Consider the following 19,602-nt stretch of genomic DNA (forward strand, 5'->3'; position numbering starts at 1 on the left):
AGTGTTGATGATGTGTTTGATCACTTGGTTAAGTGGTGTCTGCCGGGCATACTGATTGTAACAGTACCTTTTTACCTTCATAATTAAGGAAAAATGTAGGATGATATTTGGGACCATGTGATAGTTTTCTTTCCCAAAAGCCTTGGTTTTGCTCAGTGGTTTAACATCCATTACTATCCTTGCCCTGAATCAGTTACTACATTGGAGACTGCAGAATGGTTTGGGGCCACTATTAAGCCACAGATTTCCTCTCTGTTCAGTTGAGAGGATCAGAGGAAGCCTCTTCTCCCCTTTCTGGAGTGACTTTGCCTTGGCAGGAGGCCCTGAAAGTAGAGTGCATCTCCTTGAGTTTTGTTAAACTGGATACCATGATAGCTACAAAAGCCTGGAGTGGACAGGCTTATCATTGCAAAACTTTATTATCTCAGCTCATTTAAAACTAGCATTCCCTCCTTTGGTGAGTTACTGGTTTAAAGGGGAATTCTCTGTCGTTGGCAAAGGTTTACTTCCCTGCAGCCAGGGGCCTCAGGTGGTCATAAACCATCTTTTCCAATAGAGCTTGCCTGGATTTAGAGGGGTTATGTCAGGGACCTTGTGTACTGTTTGCACTGTCTGTTGTGCTGGCCTGTTTCTCTCTGACACAGTATGATGGTGATGTGAAGATGCAAACAAGGAATGTCAAAGAAGGATTCCTGCGGGTTTCACTCTGTCAGCATTTGTCAGTCTTATTTCAGTTCTAGTGTTGCTGCAGACAGGTGCATTACCATGGTTATCAGTCTGCTTTCTGATAACCTTTGGTTATCCTTTCTTTTTTTTAAGATTTATATATTCATGAGACACACAGAGAGGGGGAGGGGGCAGAGACAAAAGCAGAGGGAGAAGCAGGTTCCATGCAGGGAGCCTGATGTGGGACTCGATCCCTGGACCCCAGGATCACACCCTGGGCCAAAGGCAGACGCTGAACCACTGAGCCACGCAGGCGTCCCTGGTTATCTTTTCTGATTCTGTTTTAAGTATTTACCTTAAGTTCCACATGCTAATCAAATTCTTGCTTCCTGCTTCATACCTTTATCTTCTGTCATAAACTTCCCGCTTCATGTTTCCAGTTGGCACCCCAGCTCATTGTATTCATTTCCAGTCTGACCTACTTCACATGTCTCAGAGGAAGAAGGAGTTTTGTCTTCTGTTTAAGATTAACCTCTGCTCTTGATCCTTTATCCTTCACCTCCTCTAACCGTTTTTCCTCAGTGAACCATCCCTTCCGTCCTGTGTATTCACTCTAGATTATTCCTCACTCCACTTGTTCTTCTTCAGCCTATGGGTGTGTTCAGGGGTCTCACACTAAAAAAAAAAAAGTCCTTGACCATATGTCTCCTCTGTTGTCCTCTGTCATTTGCCTTTTTATCTCCAGGCTTATTGAAAGACCTGCATATTTGTCCCTTTTATTCATTCTGCCCCTGTTCCCTGGTGACTCTTTGATTATCTCACAGGGAGCGCTCCAATGCCACCCTGACCTCTTGTCTCCCTTGACTTTGTTACTTTGAAATCTGAGCTACATACAGAAAAGTCATAAGACTTTATCATGGACACCTATATACAGTTGACCCTTGAGCAGTGCAGGGGTGAAGGGTGCCTGCTTCCTGCTTGGTCACAAATCCATGTGAAACTTTTGACTCCTCCAAAACTTAATAGCCTAGTATTGACTGGAAGTCTTAGCTATAACGGTTGATTAACACATACTTTATATGTCATGAGCATTACATATTGTATTTTTAAAGTAAAAAATGCTATTAAAATCAGAAGGATGATACATTTACAGTGTGGACTGTAAAAAATTCAAGTGTAAGTTGACCCACACAGTTTGAACTCATGTTGTTCAAGGGTCAGCTGTACTCTTCACCAGACTCACCAACTGTTAATGTTTTGCCACATTTACCCTCTTTATTTCTGTACATATTATTGCTGTCATTTTTTGCTGAACCAGTTGAGAGTGTTGGAGATGTTGCACCCCTAAATTTTTCAGCATTTATCTCTAAAGAATAAGAACACATGGTCAAATTCAGAAATATAGAATTTTTCTGTATTTAAATTTTGTATATAAATATAAAATGTAACATTGACAGTCTGTTATCTGATATATAGTCCATATACATATTTCACCAGTTATTTCAGTGAGCATTTTCCATGTCTCTTTTGTGACCATGTAATTTCCAAACCAGCCTATGCTTTTTATTTATTTTTATTTTTTTAAAAAAAGATTTATTTGAGAGCAAGAGAGAGTATGAGAGCACACAGTATGAGAGCTGAAAGAGAAGAAGAATCCCAAGCCGACTCCCCACTGAGTGTGGAGCCTGTCTGGGGATTTGGTCCCACGACCCTGAGATCATGACCTGAGCTGAAATCAAGAGTTGGATGTTTAATCAACTGAGCGAGCCATCCAGGCGCCTCCCCCCCCGCCCCCCCCCCGCCCAGTAGATGGTTTTTAGTTCTTTACTTGGTCTTTGCACAGCATCTACAGTTCTTTTTTCCTTTTAATTTTATTATCTTTATCTTTAATGAGCTCTGCACCCAACATGGGACTTGAACCCATGACCCCAAGATCAACAGTTGCATGTTCTACTGACTGAGGCAGTCAGGTGCTCACATAGGTCCCAATATCTACTGTCTTTACCACTTTCTTCATCTTGAGACTTTCCCCCACTTTGTGTCAGTGACTCTTCCCTGGCCTGTGTTTCCTCCTCTGTCTTTGACACCCTCCCCTCTCCCCGCCCCTACTTCCTTTGCTAACCCCTCTTCCACTCATTGTTCCTGTCTGAGTTACCGCTGTTGAGGCTCTGTTCTTACGTCTGTACTTGCCTGCTTTCAGTCATCATCTCTTCACTGATGATTCTTGCCTGGGCTGCTTTAGTAGCCACCTCCACATAGCTACCAGAGCAAGTTTCTTAAAACCTCACTTTTCAGAATATTTTACAGTTGCTGTCATTTGAAATAAAATTCATTGCCTATGAGGCTGTATGTGACCTGGCCCCTGCCCACTTACCCAACTTCATCTGGTACTACTCTCTTCTTTTCTCACCGTTACCTAGCCCAGTGCAGGCCAGTAGAAATATTACATGGGCTGGGGCTCCTGGGTGGCTCAGTTGATGAAGCGTCGGACTCTTGTTTTTTTGGCTCAGGTGATCTCAGGGCTGTGAGACTAAGCTCTGTGTGAGGCTCCCTCCTCAGCAGGGAATCTGCTTCTCTCCCTCACTCTATCCCATACACACACACACACACACACACACACACACACACTAAAATAAATCCTTAAAAAAATTACATGAGTTGTGTGTTCAAATTAAAATTTTCCAGTAGCCATAATAATTGTAAAGGCAGGGGCGCCTGGGTGGCTCAGTCGGTTAAGTGTCTCCCTTTGGCTCAGGTCATGATCCCAGGGTCCTGGGATAGAGCCTGGTGTCAGCTGTCTACTCAGAGGGGAGCCTGCCTCTCCTACCCCAACCTTGTGTGCGCGTGCTCTCTTTCTCTCTTTCTCTCAAATAAATAAAATCTTTAACAAAAAAAAGAATTGTAACAGCAGTTAATTTTAAGATTCTTTGTTGTAATTATTAATTTCAATAATATTTTTCTTAATATATCCAAAATAACGTTTTACTTTTTAAATTTTGTAAAAAATTTTATTTATTTATTCATGAGAGACACAGAGAGGGAGACAGAGAGGCAGAGACACAGGAAGAGGGAGATGCAGGCTCCTCGCAGGGAGCCCGATGTGGGACTTGATCCCTTGTCTCCAGGATCACGCCCTGGGCTGAAGGCGACGCTAAACCGCTGAGCCACCCAGGCGCCCCTGCCTTTACAATTCTTATTATGCCCCAAAATAATGTTTTAGCAGAGATGTAGCATTTAATGGCTTTCAAACAGTGGAGGAAGCTAAAGACTGAAGGAACATGATTTGAAGAAGTATAGAGACTAAGACGTTAGTCCAGTTTGTATATATCAAACAGCATCAGCAGCATTGAACCCTAGGCTCGTTTCTTGATGGTCGCAGCTCCTGTTTCTCTACAGTAGGCAGCATAGCATGGTGGGTAAGAGCTTGGACTCTGGAGCTGGACTACCTGGGCTCAAACCTGCTTTCCTCTCTTACTAGTTATGTGACCTTGTACAAGTTACTAACTTCTCGCTGCCTCAGTTTTTCCAGCCATAAAATGAGGATTTAGTAGTGTCCTCATTTTATGGGCTTGTTACAGGATTAAATGAATTAATATATGCAAGGTTCTTACATAGTGGGAACTGTCAGGGACTGTCCTAAATGAGCATTTGCTGTTATTAGTTACCTTGGGCAGTGCTAGGGTGGTGTACTTTGACCCCTCATTTTAGCTTTCTGAAATTAGCTTTTCAGTCTTTGTTTCAGTTTTCATCATGGCCTAGCTGCTCAAATCTGATATGTCCGAAAAGGACCTCTCTTTTACCTTTTTATCTTGTGATGGATGATATTAGTTGCTCATGTCCAGCAATCAGGGTACCATGCTCAGTTGACCTCTGCATGACCTCCCCATCCTTCCCCGATATCTGAACTATCAGCTGGTTTATCCCTTCTCCCTCAGAAATGTATCTCAAGTCTGCATACTTGTGTGCACATAACCACTGTTTTGCTTACTAGTCAGCTAATACGTGCCAGACATTCTTCGAGGTTCTGAGAATATGGTAATGGTCTTACGTTCTGATAGGGAAAAACAGATGACGAACAAGCAAATACTTATGGGCATTTGGTACTTCAGAGAAATGAGGAGGGTGATGGGACTAGAGTGACAGGAGGGAGCTGGTGTAGGTGTGGTAGTTGGCCAAGGCTTCTCTGACGAGCTGATACCAGGATAGGGCCTTAATGAGGGTAGGGGGAGCAAGCCGTGAGAATACTGGGCATTGGTAGGAAGCATCACAGGTAGAGGGAACTTTTAAGTGCAAAGGCCTTGAGAAAGCGCCTGAACACAGGTGCACAGCCTGTTCAGGAAACAGCATGGAGGCAAGTGGGCCTGGGCTAGAGGGAGCACATTGGGGACTGGTGGACGATGAGGCCAGAGGTAGCCCAGGACAGATCTTGAGGGGCCTGACAGGCCGTCTTTTGGACCTGAGCTTCTGTTCTGAGTGTGGAGGGAAGCTGCCATCCCCTCTCACCTGGAGCCTCTGTGAGAGTTTCCTTCATCCTCTTCTGCTCTCCGCCACATCATTCTCCTGCTTTAAACTCTTCAAATGATTTCCGTTGCACTTAGGGTAGAATCCAGCTCCACTCGTGACCTGTAGGTGTCTGTGTGGTTGAATCTTCCCGCCTCCTGGGATGTCATCCGCTCCCCTCAGCTCCAGCCCACTCTGCGTCAGTCGTACAGACATTTCCTCAAGGTTTGGGACATGCAGAGTTCTTGCTTCAGATCCTGCCTTAGCCACAGGCTGTTTCTACTGCCTTCTCCCCATTTTTACTTCTTATTTTTAAATTCCCATTGATTTTCCTCCCCATTGTTTTGAAAAAAAAAAAAATTTTTTTACAGATTTTATTTATCTGTTCATGAGGGACAGAGAGAGGCAGAGACACAGGCAGAGGGAGAAGCAGGCTCCCTGTGGGGAGCTCGATGGGGAACTCGATCCCTGGACCCTGGGATCACGCCCTAAGCCAAAGGCAGACACTGAACCACTGAGCCACCCAGGCACCCCTTGTTTTGAAAATTTTTAAACATAGGAAAAGTTGGTAAATAGTATAACAAACATCTGTATAACTTCTACCAATATTTTGTTAATGTTTTGCCACAATTGCTTTAATCAGGCTTCATTTTGTGTTACTCTTTAGAGATCCCTTTTCTGAATATACCCCTCCTTTCTACGGTTGTTTCAAATTGATTTCATGTGGTACTTTTTTTTTTTTTATTTCATATAGTACTTAAGAAAAAGTGTCTGTTTACCTGTTTATCTTTTGTCTCCATTGGACTGTTGGCTCCACATTCACGTAGACTGTTCTTTTTTTCTTCTGTACTACATTCCAGTTTAATACCAGATTTTAAGTACATATTAAATATTTGTTGGCTTGTGAATGTATATGTATGTATGTGTTATATATATATATATATATATATATATATATATATATACACACACACATACACACACACACAAAGTGCCTCTGTTCTTTTAAGATGGACACTTTAACCCAGAAGTCGTCAAGTACCGGCAGCTGTGCTTCAAATCCCAGTACAAGCGCTACCTCACCTCCCAGCAGCAGTATTTCCATAGGCTGCTGAAGCAGATCCTGGCTTCCCGGAGTGTAAGTAATGCTGGGAACTGGATATGAGACATGGACAGTGAACGCACAGATCTCATGACATCAAGAAGTGGTTCAGGTACCAAATACAAAAGGTAGCACTAGGAAGAAAATGTTATCAGTTAAGCCATGACGCAGTTAGGCTGTATCATCCTTTCCTATTTATTGGAAGATGTAACCTGATTTCAGAGATGAGAAAATGTGAGAAAGATGTCTCTTAAAACCGATGAAATACCGTAGTTTCAGTATTTAGCAAGGTAAACAAATGGGGTCTTTGAGACCCCATCATGGGTTGTTAAGGAGAAGCAGGTGGCTCTGCAATTGATGTATGAGAGCACACAGGCCTCCACATACCCTGATGGATGAATAGTGCACCAGGCTTCACGGCCCTGAGATCTGTCCCAGTGTGGTAATCTTTGAGGCATGATTGTTGTGGTTTTAAGTGGATTTTAAGCTTGGCTGTGGAAGTAGTTGGGTGTCCAGTATGATAAGTATTCATTCTTGAGGGAGCAGTTTGCTAATCAGATTTAAGATGTTTTGCCATGTGGTAACCAATAGAGACTCTTTATTTGGACACGTTTTCACATGTGCATCTCTGGTGATCTAAAGGGAGAGGATTGAGCTTGTTAAACAGTGAAGAGAAGAAAACGTAGACTTGGGGAATGCACCAGAGCAAGCTTTGGATGACAGTGTGTATCCTCATCTGATCTCTTCCTAGGACCTACTGGAGATGGCCCGACGAAGTGGCCCAGCCCTGCCCTTCCGCCAGAAGCGCCCTTCGCCATCCCGCACACCTGAGGAGCGGGAGTGGCGGACCCAGCAGCGCTACTTGAAGGTCTTGAGGGAAGTGAAGGAGGAGTGTGGTGACACAGACCTGTCATCTGATGAGGAGGGTGAGTGTCTGTGGGCACGTGGGGTGCCAGGCAGCTTGTTGTTCAGTTGGAGCCAGTGGTAGCCATTTATCTCCCAGGAAAGAAGTCATCCCAGTTGTCTCTCTTGGGGGGTGGATAATGGGACTCAGAACTCCATAGTCTTTGGGCTCTGAGATGTTCCCGTTAGGTGGGGTGTGACTGTATACCTTTTTTACCCTTGATGCCTAAGTGGCAAATGAGTTTAGTTGAGTTGACTCCCTGCATGGCAGGGCTCTCCACAGTAGGCCTTCTGGTCCTATTGTGCCACTTGAGAGAACTGCTTTTCCCCTTACAGGAGAGTAGTAGTGACTGTTGGCCTGCTGCAATGCGACCCCATCACTCTGTTGAAGTCTCTCTTCCTGGAAGAGCCGTTTAAATGACCTAAGTGTGCTCCAGTTCGTCTGGAGAAGGGTCAGAAAGGAATGGTGGAACCCTGGCCTCCATGTTGTTGGCTTAACCTTGTTGAACCCAAATGGCCACTTACCCAATCTCCCCTATTGGAGTCCACAGCCACGTTGGATTTACAAGAAAAATTTTCTTTTGAAGATCTCAGCTCATGGCTTCCGAGCTCTCCAGCGCGTTCTCCTAGCCCTGCGGTGCCCCTGAGGGTGGTGCCCACGCTTTCAACTACGGATATGAAAACTGCAGGTGAGAACTGAGTGATGTTGTGGACGTTTTGGGAGATCAGGACATAGATCTGAGAGCTCCCTTAGAGGGAGGTGGGCACTGGATTCTTACCTGCCAGGGAATTGGAGCACTGTTCCCTAGAAGTAGGAGATGGGGTGAAGTTTCTGTACACTTCCACTTTTGTACAAGTAGCTAGGCCTTCATTCCTTCCTTCCTTTGTTTTGAAACTTCTCCTTAGGAGCTGCTCAGGTGGTATTTTGGGCTAAAGAAAGTAGATTGATAAAATAGCAATACATAGGGACAGTTCAATAATAGAACAAGAGAGATAATCAGAACCATAATAATTTTTTAGAAGGTCTGTGAAATTAGAGAAGAACTTTTAATTGGATAGGAATAGCATAGAGATCAAAGAAGAACATTAAGAACTTTTGAGGTGGGGATCTCTGGGTGACTCAGCGGTTTAGCGCTACCTTTGGCCCAGGGTGTGATCCTGGAGTCCCGGGATCGAGTCCCACATCAGGCTCCCTGTATGGAGCCTGTTTCTCCCTCTGCTTGTGTCTCTGCCTCTCTCTCTCTCGGTGTCTCTCATGAATAAATAAAATCTTTAAAAAAAAAAAAAACTTTTGAGGTTTTTTGGGAGCAGCCATATAACTGAGGTCATTGTTATTTACTAGTGTAGACAGAAGCTGAAGCATTGATCCTGTGACGGTTTCAAGATTGTGCGTGCTTGTGGTACATGGGAGTCAGAAGGGAAACTCAGAAACATGTTACTTTTGAGTGTCATGAGTAACCAGAAAGACTTGAATTTGAGCACTGTTAGTGAATGACCTCGTCCATGTGGTTTGGTTCATTTTCTCTCAGATAAAATAGAACTGGGGGACAGTGACCTGAAGATAATGTTAAAGAAGCACCATGAGAAGCGGAAACACCAACCAGTAAGATTGGCTGGGGTGGCTCATTAGTGGTTTTAAGTTCAGTGTCTTTGGATTGGCTATCGGGAGATGAAGGGAGTCACCGTATCATTTATGCTTCCTTTTCTATCGCTGTTAGGGGGCAGGAGCAACCGTAGGGCTAGTTAACACCAAAGATGTGAGAGGAAGACAAATGTTTTACATAGCACCTGATTTAAGCTTTATAGCAAGACTGGTCCATGGATCCTTATATCCATTTTGCATTCAGAGAAGTTAAGGAGCTTGTTCTCGGCACCACAGCTAGGAGGTCAGGACTCCAATCTCGTGCACTTCCCACTTTTTACTCTTTGTTACGTCACCAATCAAGGTAATGCCAATGCAGCCAAGCCAGAGAGCATAGGAGAGGAAGAAAGGTCAGTCCATCTAAGGCCAGATGGGGAGATGGGAAGAGTCTTGCATTGGAAATCAGCAAATCCCTGACCTCCTCTGAACCCCATTTTCAGACTGTAAAGTATAGTGATACTTAACAAGACTGTTTGAAGAACACAAAAGATCAGGAATGCACAAGAGCTTTATAAACTTTCTGTCTACCATACGATAGAAGGTTTGGAAGTGGGTTCTATGCCTCTTTATGAAAGGCAGTAGTTTTTTATCTCCATATATTTTCAATTCACCTGAGTTCCTCAAGTGCATTCAATGCCTGACTGTATCTACGTAAATTGGCAAAATCAGTTTTAGCTTCCTTTTGGGGCCTCTGTAACAATCTCTGAATATCACATCCAGGATCATCCGGACCTTTTGACAGGGGACCTGACTCTCAATGACATCATGACTCGAGTAAACGCTGGCAGGAAGGGCTCTCTAGCAGGTAAATGATGTCCGCTGTAGGTAGATGTCATCTGACTGTGGTATTAACGTTATATGAGCCTGTAAATAAATGAGACCACAGCTTCCTTCCTGCTGATAACCTGTGTTTTCTTATTGCTTCTTGGGGATTTATAGGTGCAAAATGAATATAAAATCAGTACAGCAGATCTTTGACTCTTTAATAGGTGTTAAAATTAATCTGTAAGATCTCTCAGTGGGTCTGGTAAAAACAAAGCAAAAAATAACTAAATGTTTTATGACTTAAGACTCCTCTTCTACTGGTGGGTGTTAGGAAAATAATATGCAGATAAGACCCTCACTTCCTGATAGAAAATGTAGTTCTGTGATTTGTGTGTCTTTTCTTCCTAGCTCTGTATGACTTGGCTGTCCTTAAAAAAAAGGTTAAGGAAAAAGAGGAGAAAAAGAAGAAAAAAATAAAACTGATCAAATCAGAGGCAGAGGATTTGGCCGAACCATTAAGCAGTGCCGACGGGATCCCACCTCTCTCACAGGCCCCTTCTCCGCTGGCTATACCTGCTATCAAGGAGGAGTAAGTGAGCAACAGAGACTCCTGCTTGAGGGTGAACGGTTAACCTGTGGTGTGCCCAGCACTGGTGCTTGGAATGAACCCCTGGGTGTTGAACCTGCAAGACCAGAGTCCCAGGGCACCTGTTAGGGAATGTGTATAGTGTGGTCCTTTATTGAATTTTCATGTGACTGTTAGAAGGTTTAGAGGGCCTAAACCATCTGGGGATGTGTTAAACCATCTTTTTGGTGGTTCTTACATATTTTTTCCTTCATTAGGCCTCTTGAAGACCTCAAGCCTTGCCTTGGAATCAATGAAATATCTTCCAGTTTCTTCTCCCTTCTATTAGAGATCTTGCTGCTAGAGGGGCAGGCTAGTCTTCCTATGGTAAGAGTTTTGGAAAACTCAGATGTACATCAATTTTCAAATTGTAGAAAACTTTTTAACAATCTATAGTTGGAGAAGAATTCTGGGTCCCTCCCAAAGCTCTGCAGCTAACTTACTTTGTGACTATGCTGTGGCATGGCCGCGGCATTGCTGGTGTGGAACAGAGCTCTAACTGGGTTCTGGCTTTATTTTCCCTTAGCTGGAGGAACGGGTTTTGGATTGGCAGTCCTCTCCAGCCAGCTCCCTTAACAGCTGGTTCTCTGCGGCACCCAACTGGGCAGAGTTGGTGTTACCAGCCCTGCAGTATCTTGCTGGGGAAAGTCGTGGTAAGGTACTTTTTTCCTTAGGGTCAAGTGTTTTCCCCCTTTGATTCATTCTCCTTGTAAACTGCAGCATTCTTGGTTAAATCCATTATGGTTTTGCCTAACGCTGTGCCTTGGGTGGGGAGGGCCTCTGCTGTCCTCATCCACTATGAAACATTCACAAGTTCTCTCAGAGCTTAGGGATAGCAGTTACTCTGAGTTTTGCACTCTCTCTGACCTGTGTGACTTGTTCATGTGGTCCATGTCTTGCAGCTGTACCTTCCAGTTTCTCTCCGTTTGTTGAATTCAAAGAGAAAACCCAGCAGTGGAAATTGCTCGGTGAGTAATTCATTCTGCCCACATGTTGCAGTGTTTCTCATTGTCTCACTTCCCCTGCTCAGCTGCCTTTGCCTTTTAGTCCTTACAGTCCAGTAGGATGTTGAAAACAATATTATGCCTTATTTTGTTCAGTAAAAAGAAGTCCTTTGTGACTCTTTTGGTATCTCAGAATCGATCCCTCCCCTGGATTTTGGCTCTCCCGAGCTGGGGTGGGATGGCCTTCCTATGATGATGCCCTGTGGTGCGGATTGGATTGCAGTCTGGGGGGGTACTTTACAGTGGCACCCAGAGTTATGTTAATCGTGCGTAAGCTTTTAGATTAATGTTTCATAGTATAATTATTTTCTTTCCTAACAATGGGATTTCTGTTAAGGATAACGTGCAACAAGATGTCAGACGGCACTGAATGTGCTGTTTCCAAGAAGCAAGATTCTTATTTTTGTTTTAAATTTACAAAGTTCCTCTCACTACGTTGTAGTGTTATATACCTGACGTAACTCTGTGACTATTAACCGATGATGGTGATAAGAGGAAAATGCCATCTTGATTTCCTACTGAAATTCACTAACCTTTCTCTTTACCCCCTTGAGTGATCTGTGAAGAGAGAGATGGACAGAAGGTTGTGAATGCAGTAAGGTTCATTTATTCCTTATAAAGCATATTTAGCATTTAGGGGTCAGGCATCATGTTAGGTGCTAGAGTATATAATGAACAAACATTCAGGTGAAGTAATAAACATACACGTTCTGTAAAAGGAAAGTACCAGAAAGGATGGAAGTTTATGATGAGGTGTTGGTATATTCTGCAGTCGGGAGGACCTTCCTGAGGAACGTTTTAGTAGAGATGTTAACGAAGCCTAGGAAGGAGCTCGGGAGGCTGAGGGGAAGATCACTCCATGTGGAGCAAGCAGTGTGGGTCAGCAGGGCCAGGGAAGATTCGATTCGAAAAGATCACATAAGCCCACTTAGAGATGAGGATACTCAGGACCTATGGAGCGAGAATGGACAAGTTTGATAAAGTCCATAACCGTAGGACTTGGTTATGACTGGCTGTGGGGAGTGAAGGGAGGGTGCCGTCAAGCATCACTTGTGTTAGATTTGCACCTTGTGGTGAAGATGCCATTCATTGTGGTGGCAGCTGTGGAGGATGTCTCTCCTCGGGTGAGGGCGGAGACCTTGAGTTTAGTTTTGGGCATGCTGAGCGTGAGCTGCCTTCGAGGTATTTAAGTGTCGACGTTGAGTAGGCAGTAGGGTGTGTGGGTTTAGAATCCAGATGGGAGAGTCAAGGCAGAGAGTTTGTTGGCATGTCTACAGTAATGGCAGCCAAAGGCATAGGGAGGAAGCATGACATGAGGGGAAATGAGGGCCTTGACTAAGCCTTGAGAAGCTCGGAGGCCGAGCAGGCTGAGCAGGAGAGCGTATGCAGAGGTGGCTACAGGCTTGGGAGGAAACCATGAAATAGTCATGGAATCTTGGAAGCCAGGGAAGGACACAGTCAGGAAGTGGGGAGCGGTTGTTAGCCTTGATTGTTCCTGAAAGGTCCAGTGAGGTGAAGCCGTGGATTTGAGGACATGGAAGAAATGGTGAACTTCTTAAAAGAGTGACTCCTCACCAGGGTGGGCATCAGGGGCAGTGGCTAGCTGAAGGTGACCCGTGATCGCTGACTGTGCCAGGCTGCTGGCTCGGAGTCAGCCTGGAGGGGGACCTCCCCCCGGGCTGGCAGAGCTTGTCGGACCAGATAATAAGGATTTTAAGCTTGTGGCCATTTTGCTGATCCCTTACCATACTGTATCCCTTGGAAATCTGCAGATGCTCCCAGTCAGGTCCTGCTTTCCTGTGGTCAGTTAAACATTTACCTTCACACCTCTGGGTAAAGAGACCATAAATCTAAACACATCTTTTTAGAGGTTTAGCAGGGGATAGGATGATAGTGGCCAAGAGAGGCATTTTCTTTTTCTTCATTGAGAGAAACTGAGTGAGTTTAAATGTTGATGTTAAGAGTACAGTGATAAGAAGATTGGAAATAATGGAGAGAAGGGAAAATTCACCATAAATAACCCTGAGGAAAGGGGAAGGGATTGGCCTTGGTTAGCAGGAGACAGCGCAGTTCTTACTATAGGAGGAAGTGGTGGGCGCCCAGCGCTGGGCTGTTGGGTGTGTTGAGGGGGTTTGGTCTGATGGCTTTTCTGTGAAAAATCGGAGGGGAGAGAGGTGCAGTTGTGAGAGGGAAGGGAGGTTGAGAGGGTGGGGACGTAGTCCTTACAGCCCTTACAGTGGGAGACTAGCCTGACCAGAGATCACGTTAGATGGCCGGCTGGTGTCGAGGCCCAGCAGAGGCTGCTCTGTGGCCCTTTATAGAGGTATTCTTGGCCTTTTGGTGTGTTTCCTCTTTGTCAGCCCTCAGCTGTCTTGAGTTAAAGCTTGGAGAACGTGGACAGCTTAGAATTTGAGTGGAGCTGCAGGGGCAGCAGCAGAAGTAGGAGGTATTAGTGCCACTGAAGGGATGGGCACTCCCTGAACCCAGGAGAGAGCGAAGTGTGATGGAAGGGGCAGGCCTTGGAGAAGTGCAGGCGCCCATGGACTCTCAGTCCTCTTGAGTCAGAGGGATGTGTTGGTGGGAGAAGTTGAGCAAGCAAGAAGCCTGGCTGGTGGTGGTCAGGGAGCAGAAGGTGGGGGTTGTGCCGAGGCTCAGCTCTGTGTCTTGCAGGCAGTTGGGGAACTAAAACCACTGATGCCTGGGTTTTACCCACAGAGGTTTTGGTTGATGGCTTGGGTGGGACTGGACCCTCAGTGTTTTTAAAAGTTCCCAGGTGATTATTATGTGTGCGTAGTCAGGGTTGAGGAACAGTGGATTAGGCATGTTGAGGATGGGTTAGGTAATGGCAGTGTCCAGAGGTGGTTGCGGGAGTGGGGCTGGGGTGGAGAGGAGGGAGGACGTCGTGAGGACAGAACCAAGAGGTTTGGACACTGGCTGTACTGTATATGACACACCAGTTGCCCAGTGTGGTGGCAGGAAGTGGATGGTGAGGGGCCAGGTGGGCCAGTGCTCCGTGAGGAGTGACTAGGTAAGTAGCTGCGAGAAGCAGGGGACAGGGTGGAACAGGTGGATCGATGATGGTAAGAGCCTTAGGGACCAGGCTTTTGTTTTACTTTGATTTTCAGAAGAGCTGGGGAGAAATAGTATGGTATCAGTGATGGGATGCAAAGGGGAGCTCCACGCTGAAGGATGTGGCTGTGAGAGAATAGGTAGCCAGCGCATCCCAAGGTAGGGCTGTGGAGAAGCGGGCTTCACACCGACCAAGGATGTGGAAGGAGTGATGGGAGAAGAGGATTAGGCTGTAGGGAAACTGATGATGAAGGAGCATTTCTAGAAGGCAGAGCAGGAATAGGAAGCTTCCAGCATAAGAAAGTTCAGCTCTTTCTGGGGATGGTGGTAACGTGCCTGACTAGTGGGAGCAGGTAGGAGGGTCCCGAAGTGCCGTCGCAGCTGCCTTTGAAAAGGGTAAGCCCTGGGGGGCTGCATTCTCCCTCTATGCAGACCCGAGTATTGGTAGGGTCTGTGGCTTCTGGTCTGGGCAGGAGACACAGGTAGGGACCGTCATGTGATGGAAGATGCCACAGGAGCCGGAACAAACTAATGGGGAGGGGGCCGCAGAGGGGGGTGCTCATCTCTGTAAGCAGGTCAAGGGGGTCAAGCCTTTCTCCTGCCTGGGGGCCACCACTGCTGTGCCAGTTGGTACAGTGCCTGTATTGCCCCACTAACGAGAGGAAGCCTTTTCTGGCCCCCCCCACCCCCCAAGCATAGGATAACGTCCTAGGGTATGCTTCCGTGATACCCTTTGTGACCCCTACTCCTTTGAGATTTTATTAATGTGTATTCTTTTCTCACCTGACTGTAAATTCCGTGAGAACAGAGACTGAGTCCCTGCGTAACCCTGCCTAGCGTGCAGTGCTTGGCACATGGTGGCTACTCCGCAAATACCTAGGGAATGAGTGATTTGCTTAGGGAACATCCAGATGCCGGTCAAGGCCGTACAGGCTGACGGGATAGTAAGTGCAAAGAACCATTGCCCTGTAGGTCCTGATGGCAGCAAGTAAGGAGAAGGTGAGATTTTCAGTAACATCTTAGATTGTTTTTTTATCTCCATTATTGTTATTTGCCTTTTTGTTTTTCTGATAGGTCAGTCTCAAGATAATGAAAAGGAATTAGCTGCACTCTTCCAGCTGTGGCTAGAAACCAAAGACCAGGCTTTCTGTAAGGTACAGTTTTTAAGAAATAACCAGATCTTTCTTGCTGGGCTTCTGGAGTCCTTAACTTTAAAGCCAAAATTTATTTACCTGTTAATGTTTTCCTTTTCCAGCAAGAAAATGAAGACAGCTCAGATGCCACAACACCTGTTCCTCGGGTGTGAGTATAATACTCTAATGATGGCTGGTAATCCATGAAATGACAGTTTAAGGTAGTTCCTTGTTTTGCTGACATTTTTAAGTATGGTAGAGCCATAGTGAACTTCAGAGTTCCTAGTTGTCCGCTGATTCTTCCCGGCCATAAAGTACCTGAGAAGGGTAACGCTCCCATCAGTAAAAGTGGCTTCCGAGCATAGTGTCCTGAATTGGGGAGAGGACTGTATAGTAGAGTCTCTGAGGGGGTTGTGATCCACCTTGTAGGAGGGCACACTCCTTTCCCTGAATTGTTCAGTTCCCATTTCAGAACTGTCTCATTCTGCCCATGAGGAAATTGGGGCATGAGGTTAAGTGACTTGCTGAAGGTTAGTGACAGGACCTGGTCTAGAATGTAGGCCTCTTGACCACTAATCCTGAGCTGTTTATATCACATCATTTCATGTGGCCGTTTTCAGTCTGATGTGCACCCCCGCCCCCAGCATTGTTGTGATACGGTTGACATAGGCTGTTGTGTAAGTTTGAGGTTGTCCCGCATGGTGATTTGATACACGTATGTATTATGAACCAATGACTGTAGTATTAGTTACGTTCATCATGTCACATAATTATCAGCTCTTTTTTTGTGGTGAGAGCATTTAAGATCTCTCTTAGCAACCTGTCCGTTTATGAAACAGTATTGATAACTGTAGTCATCATGCTGTGCGTCAGATCCCCAGAACTTACTGGTCTTCTGACTGGAAGTTTGTACCCTTTGATCAGCCTCCCCCCATCTCCCCCACCTACCAGCCCTTGATAACTACCGTTCTACACCGTTTCTGTGACTTTGGCATTTTTTAGATTCCACGTATGTGAGGTCATTGTATTGTCTTCCTCGCCTGATTTTTTTCACTTGGCGTAATGGGCCCGTCAGTACTGTTGGCAAATAGCAGGATTGCCGCCTTTTCTTTATGGCTGCATAATATTCTGTCTTATGGATGACCTACCACATTTTCTTTGTTCATCCATTGATGGGCAGTTAGGTTGCCTCTGTATTGAAGCTGTTGTAAGTAAGGCTGCAATGAACACAAAGGTGCGCCTGTCTTCTCGAGGTAGCGATTTCGTTTCCTTCAGAAGTACACCCAGAAGTAGGATGGCTGGATCATATGATAGTTCTAATTTTTTTCAATCTAATTTTTTGGATAATCTCCGTATACCTTCAGTAGCAGCTGAAGCAGTTTGCATTCCTACCAGCAGTGCACAGCAGTTCTCTTTCCCCTGCATCCTTGCTAACACTTGTTATTTTGTATCTTTTTGGTACAAACATGTGATTCTAACATGTGTGAGGGTGGTATCTCATTGTGGTTTTGATGTATGATTTGCAACTTTTTCTCTCATTTGGTAGGTTGCTTTTTCATTTTGTTGTTTCCTTTGCTGTGTGGAAGATGTTATTTGGAATAGTCTCACTTGTTTATTTTTACTTTCATTGCTTGCGTGTTTGTGTCATATCTAAAAAATTGTTGCTGAAACCAATGTCTAGGAGCCTCTGTCATAGTGTTTCCTTCTAGGGGTTTTACAGTTTTAGGTGTTGGTTTAAGTCTCTAATTCATTTTGAGTTAATTTTTGTGAGTAGTATAGGATAGAGGTCCAAATTCAGTCTTTCCCATGTGGTTATCCAGGTTCCCCAATGCCATTTATTGAAGAGACTGTCCTTTCCCTGTTGAGTATTCTTGGCTGCATTGTCAAATATGGAGCCTTTGGATTGACCATATACATGATGGTTCATTTTTGATTTTTAATTCTGTTTCATTGGCTTATGTGTCCGTTTTTATGCCAGTGCTGTCCGATTTTGACTATTACAATTTTCTAATAAAGTCTGAAATCAGCAAGTGTGATGCTTCCCAAGATGGCATTAGCTGTTTGGGGTTGTTTGTGGTTCCATATAAATTTTAGGATTTTTTTTTTCTATTTCTGTGAAAAATGATATTGGGCTTTTGTTAGAGATTACACTGAATTGGTGGGTGATTTTTGGGTAATTGGACTTTTTTTTTTAAGATTTAGAGAAGAGCAGCAGAGAGGAGGGAAAGTCCCAAGCAGACTCCCTGTTGAGTGCAGACCCCAACACAGGGCTCGGTCTCACAACCCTGAGATCATGACCCCAGCCAAAAACAAGAGTCAGATGCTTAACTGACTGCGCTGCCCAGGCACCCCAGTAATATGTACATTTTAACAGTATTTTTCCAATCCACGAAATAGGCAATCTTCATTTATTGTGTCTGTGTGTGTGTTTTCAGTTTCTTTAGTCAAATTCTTAGTTTCTAGTGTACCCACACATCTTTCACCTCCTTTGCTAAATTTATTTCTAGATTAGTTTATTGCTTTGATGCTGTGGTGTGGTTCTTTAGGACCCTGAACACCAGCACAGAGGGCCAGCTGAATGTGGCAGGACCGTTGCCTTATGTAACAGGGGTGTAGCACTCCGTTTCTCTTGGGAGGAGAAAAACCATCCTTGTCATGTTACAGTTTGAAGTCCTTTGTTCCTCTAAGGCTGAATTTTTTTTTTTTTTTGCCATTCAGTGGGGTTTATTTAGCAGTAGTACTGAAAACGTAAAAATATCAGCCTCTTTCTCACCTATGTAGTAACTTTCTGGATGTCTAAGACTCGAGTAATATTCAGAAATCTAGGACTTACTTGGTAGGATTTGGAAAGTGGACTTTTGACCTTTGCAGGAACAGAGTACTAATGAAGGGACATTTTTTCATGGTGCAAAGGACTGGTTCTGGGTACTGGAAAAAAGGTGATGGAGGGTGATGATGCAAAATCCTTTATGTTTCAGAAGAACGGACTATGTGGTGCGGCCCAGCACGGGGGAGGAGAAACGAGTTTTTCAGGAGCAGGTAAGAGATCACTAGCACCCAGTGAAAATCACTTCATCTGTGGGGCCATGCAGAGAAAGCTCTGAGCCTGTCTCCTTGACCACAAATTCTTCGAGGAAACTCACACCCTTAACCTTAGATAGTCTGTTGGTTGAGCTTCTTTGCTGGGGGGTGGAATTGGTATGAGGAAAGGGAATGCGAAATGTTTCGATGGGCTTTTCTTCCAGACAGTAAAATACACTTATATTTTTCTCTGTGTCTCTTTGCTAGTGATTAGGGCTCAAGATGATCCTTTTCCCACTCTGGTTGGCTGTGGTATTCCTAGTGGAATACCCTGTTTTCTTGTCTTAGTCTCTCCAGGCTGACCCTTTACTGTATGAGAACATTAGAAAGAACCCCACTAAAAAAAAAAAAAAACAAAACAAAAAAAAAAAAAAAGAAAGAACCCCACTGATTGTGACTTAAGGGCCTTGTCTGGTTTCTCTTGGTAGGAGCGTTACAGATACAGCCAACCCCATAAGGCGTTCACCTTTCGCATGCATGGCTTCGAGTCTGTAGTAGGGCCTGTGAAGGGTGTTTTTGACAAAGAGACCTCACTCAACAAGGCTCGGGAGCACTCCCTGCTGCGTTCTGACCGGCCTGCCTATGTCACCATCCTGTCTCTTGGTATGTGTCATCTGTCCCTTGTCAGGGATCCCTTCTTTCTCCAACCAGCTGTCTCTCCCTCACCCCCTGGAAGAGCTCTAAGGGTCCGATGTAGTTTTAGGAGGCCTTAGAATTTGGGAAACGAAGGGAGGATTCTATCCCCAGAGACTGATGCCAGGAATCAGTGTTTTTTCCCTGATGTCTGAGCTCACATTTATTTTATGCAGGAATTTTTCACAGGCCAGTGAAATAGCTTGTTTGGGAATTTGCTTTCTCCAGGCTGATTGTTTAAGATGAGATTTTTAACCTTTTTTGTGCCATGAAGCTTTTTGGTAGTGTAGTGAATCCTGTACACTCCATCTCAGGATTTTGTCTTTAAATTCATAAAATGAAATGTGTAGGGTTACAAAAACCAATCTTTATTAAAGTATTTATCAGAATGTTAAATTTATGATGCAGAAATACATGTTTTTTATTACGATATTAAATGACAGCCTCCAGCAGGAGGTCTTATATCTCTGTAATTTTCA

General features: G+C 44.7%; 1 protein-coding gene across 3 annotated transcripts in view; it reads left to right on the forward strand.

Moving 5' to 3' along the window:
* Positions 1-19,602, forward strand: part of NFRKB (nuclear factor related to kappaB binding protein) — a 39,273-nt gene that overhangs the window by 8,582 nt on the left and 11,089 nt on the right. For 2 of the 3 annotated variants that reach the window (XM_041770374.1, XM_041770375.1), the window contains exons 5-17: positions 6,177-6,304; positions 7,020-7,194; positions 7,723-7,860; positions 8,701-8,774; positions 9,534-9,618; positions 9,987-10,167; positions 10,422-10,530; positions 10,730-10,856; positions 11,106-11,171; positions 15,351-15,430; positions 15,532-15,578; positions 18,388-18,448; positions 18,919-19,093. In XM_041770374.1, the coding sequence (XP_041626308.1) occupies positions 6,177-6,304; positions 7,020-7,194; positions 7,723-7,860; positions 8,701-8,774; positions 9,534-9,618; positions 9,987-10,167; positions 10,422-10,530; positions 10,730-10,856; positions 11,106-11,171; positions 15,351-15,430; positions 15,532-15,578; positions 18,388-18,448; positions 18,919-19,093 (1,446 nt within the window). The remainder of the gene's footprint in view (positions 1-6,176; positions 6,305-7,019; positions 7,195-7,722; positions 7,861-8,700; positions 8,775-9,533; positions 9,619-9,986; positions 10,168-10,421; positions 10,531-10,729; positions 10,857-11,105; positions 11,172-15,350; positions 15,431-15,531; positions 15,579-18,387; positions 18,449-18,918; positions 19,094-19,602) is intronic. The other variant, XM_041770376.1, reaches the window with a different exon arrangement.

The sequence above is a fragment of the Vulpes lagopus genome, chromosome 10 (assembly GCF_018345385.1).
Source record: "Vulpes lagopus strain Blue_001 chromosome 10, ASM1834538v1, whole genome shotgun sequence".
In the NCBI taxonomy this organism is placed as follows: domain Eukaryota; kingdom Metazoa; phylum Chordata; class Mammalia; order Carnivora; family Canidae; genus Vulpes; species Vulpes lagopus.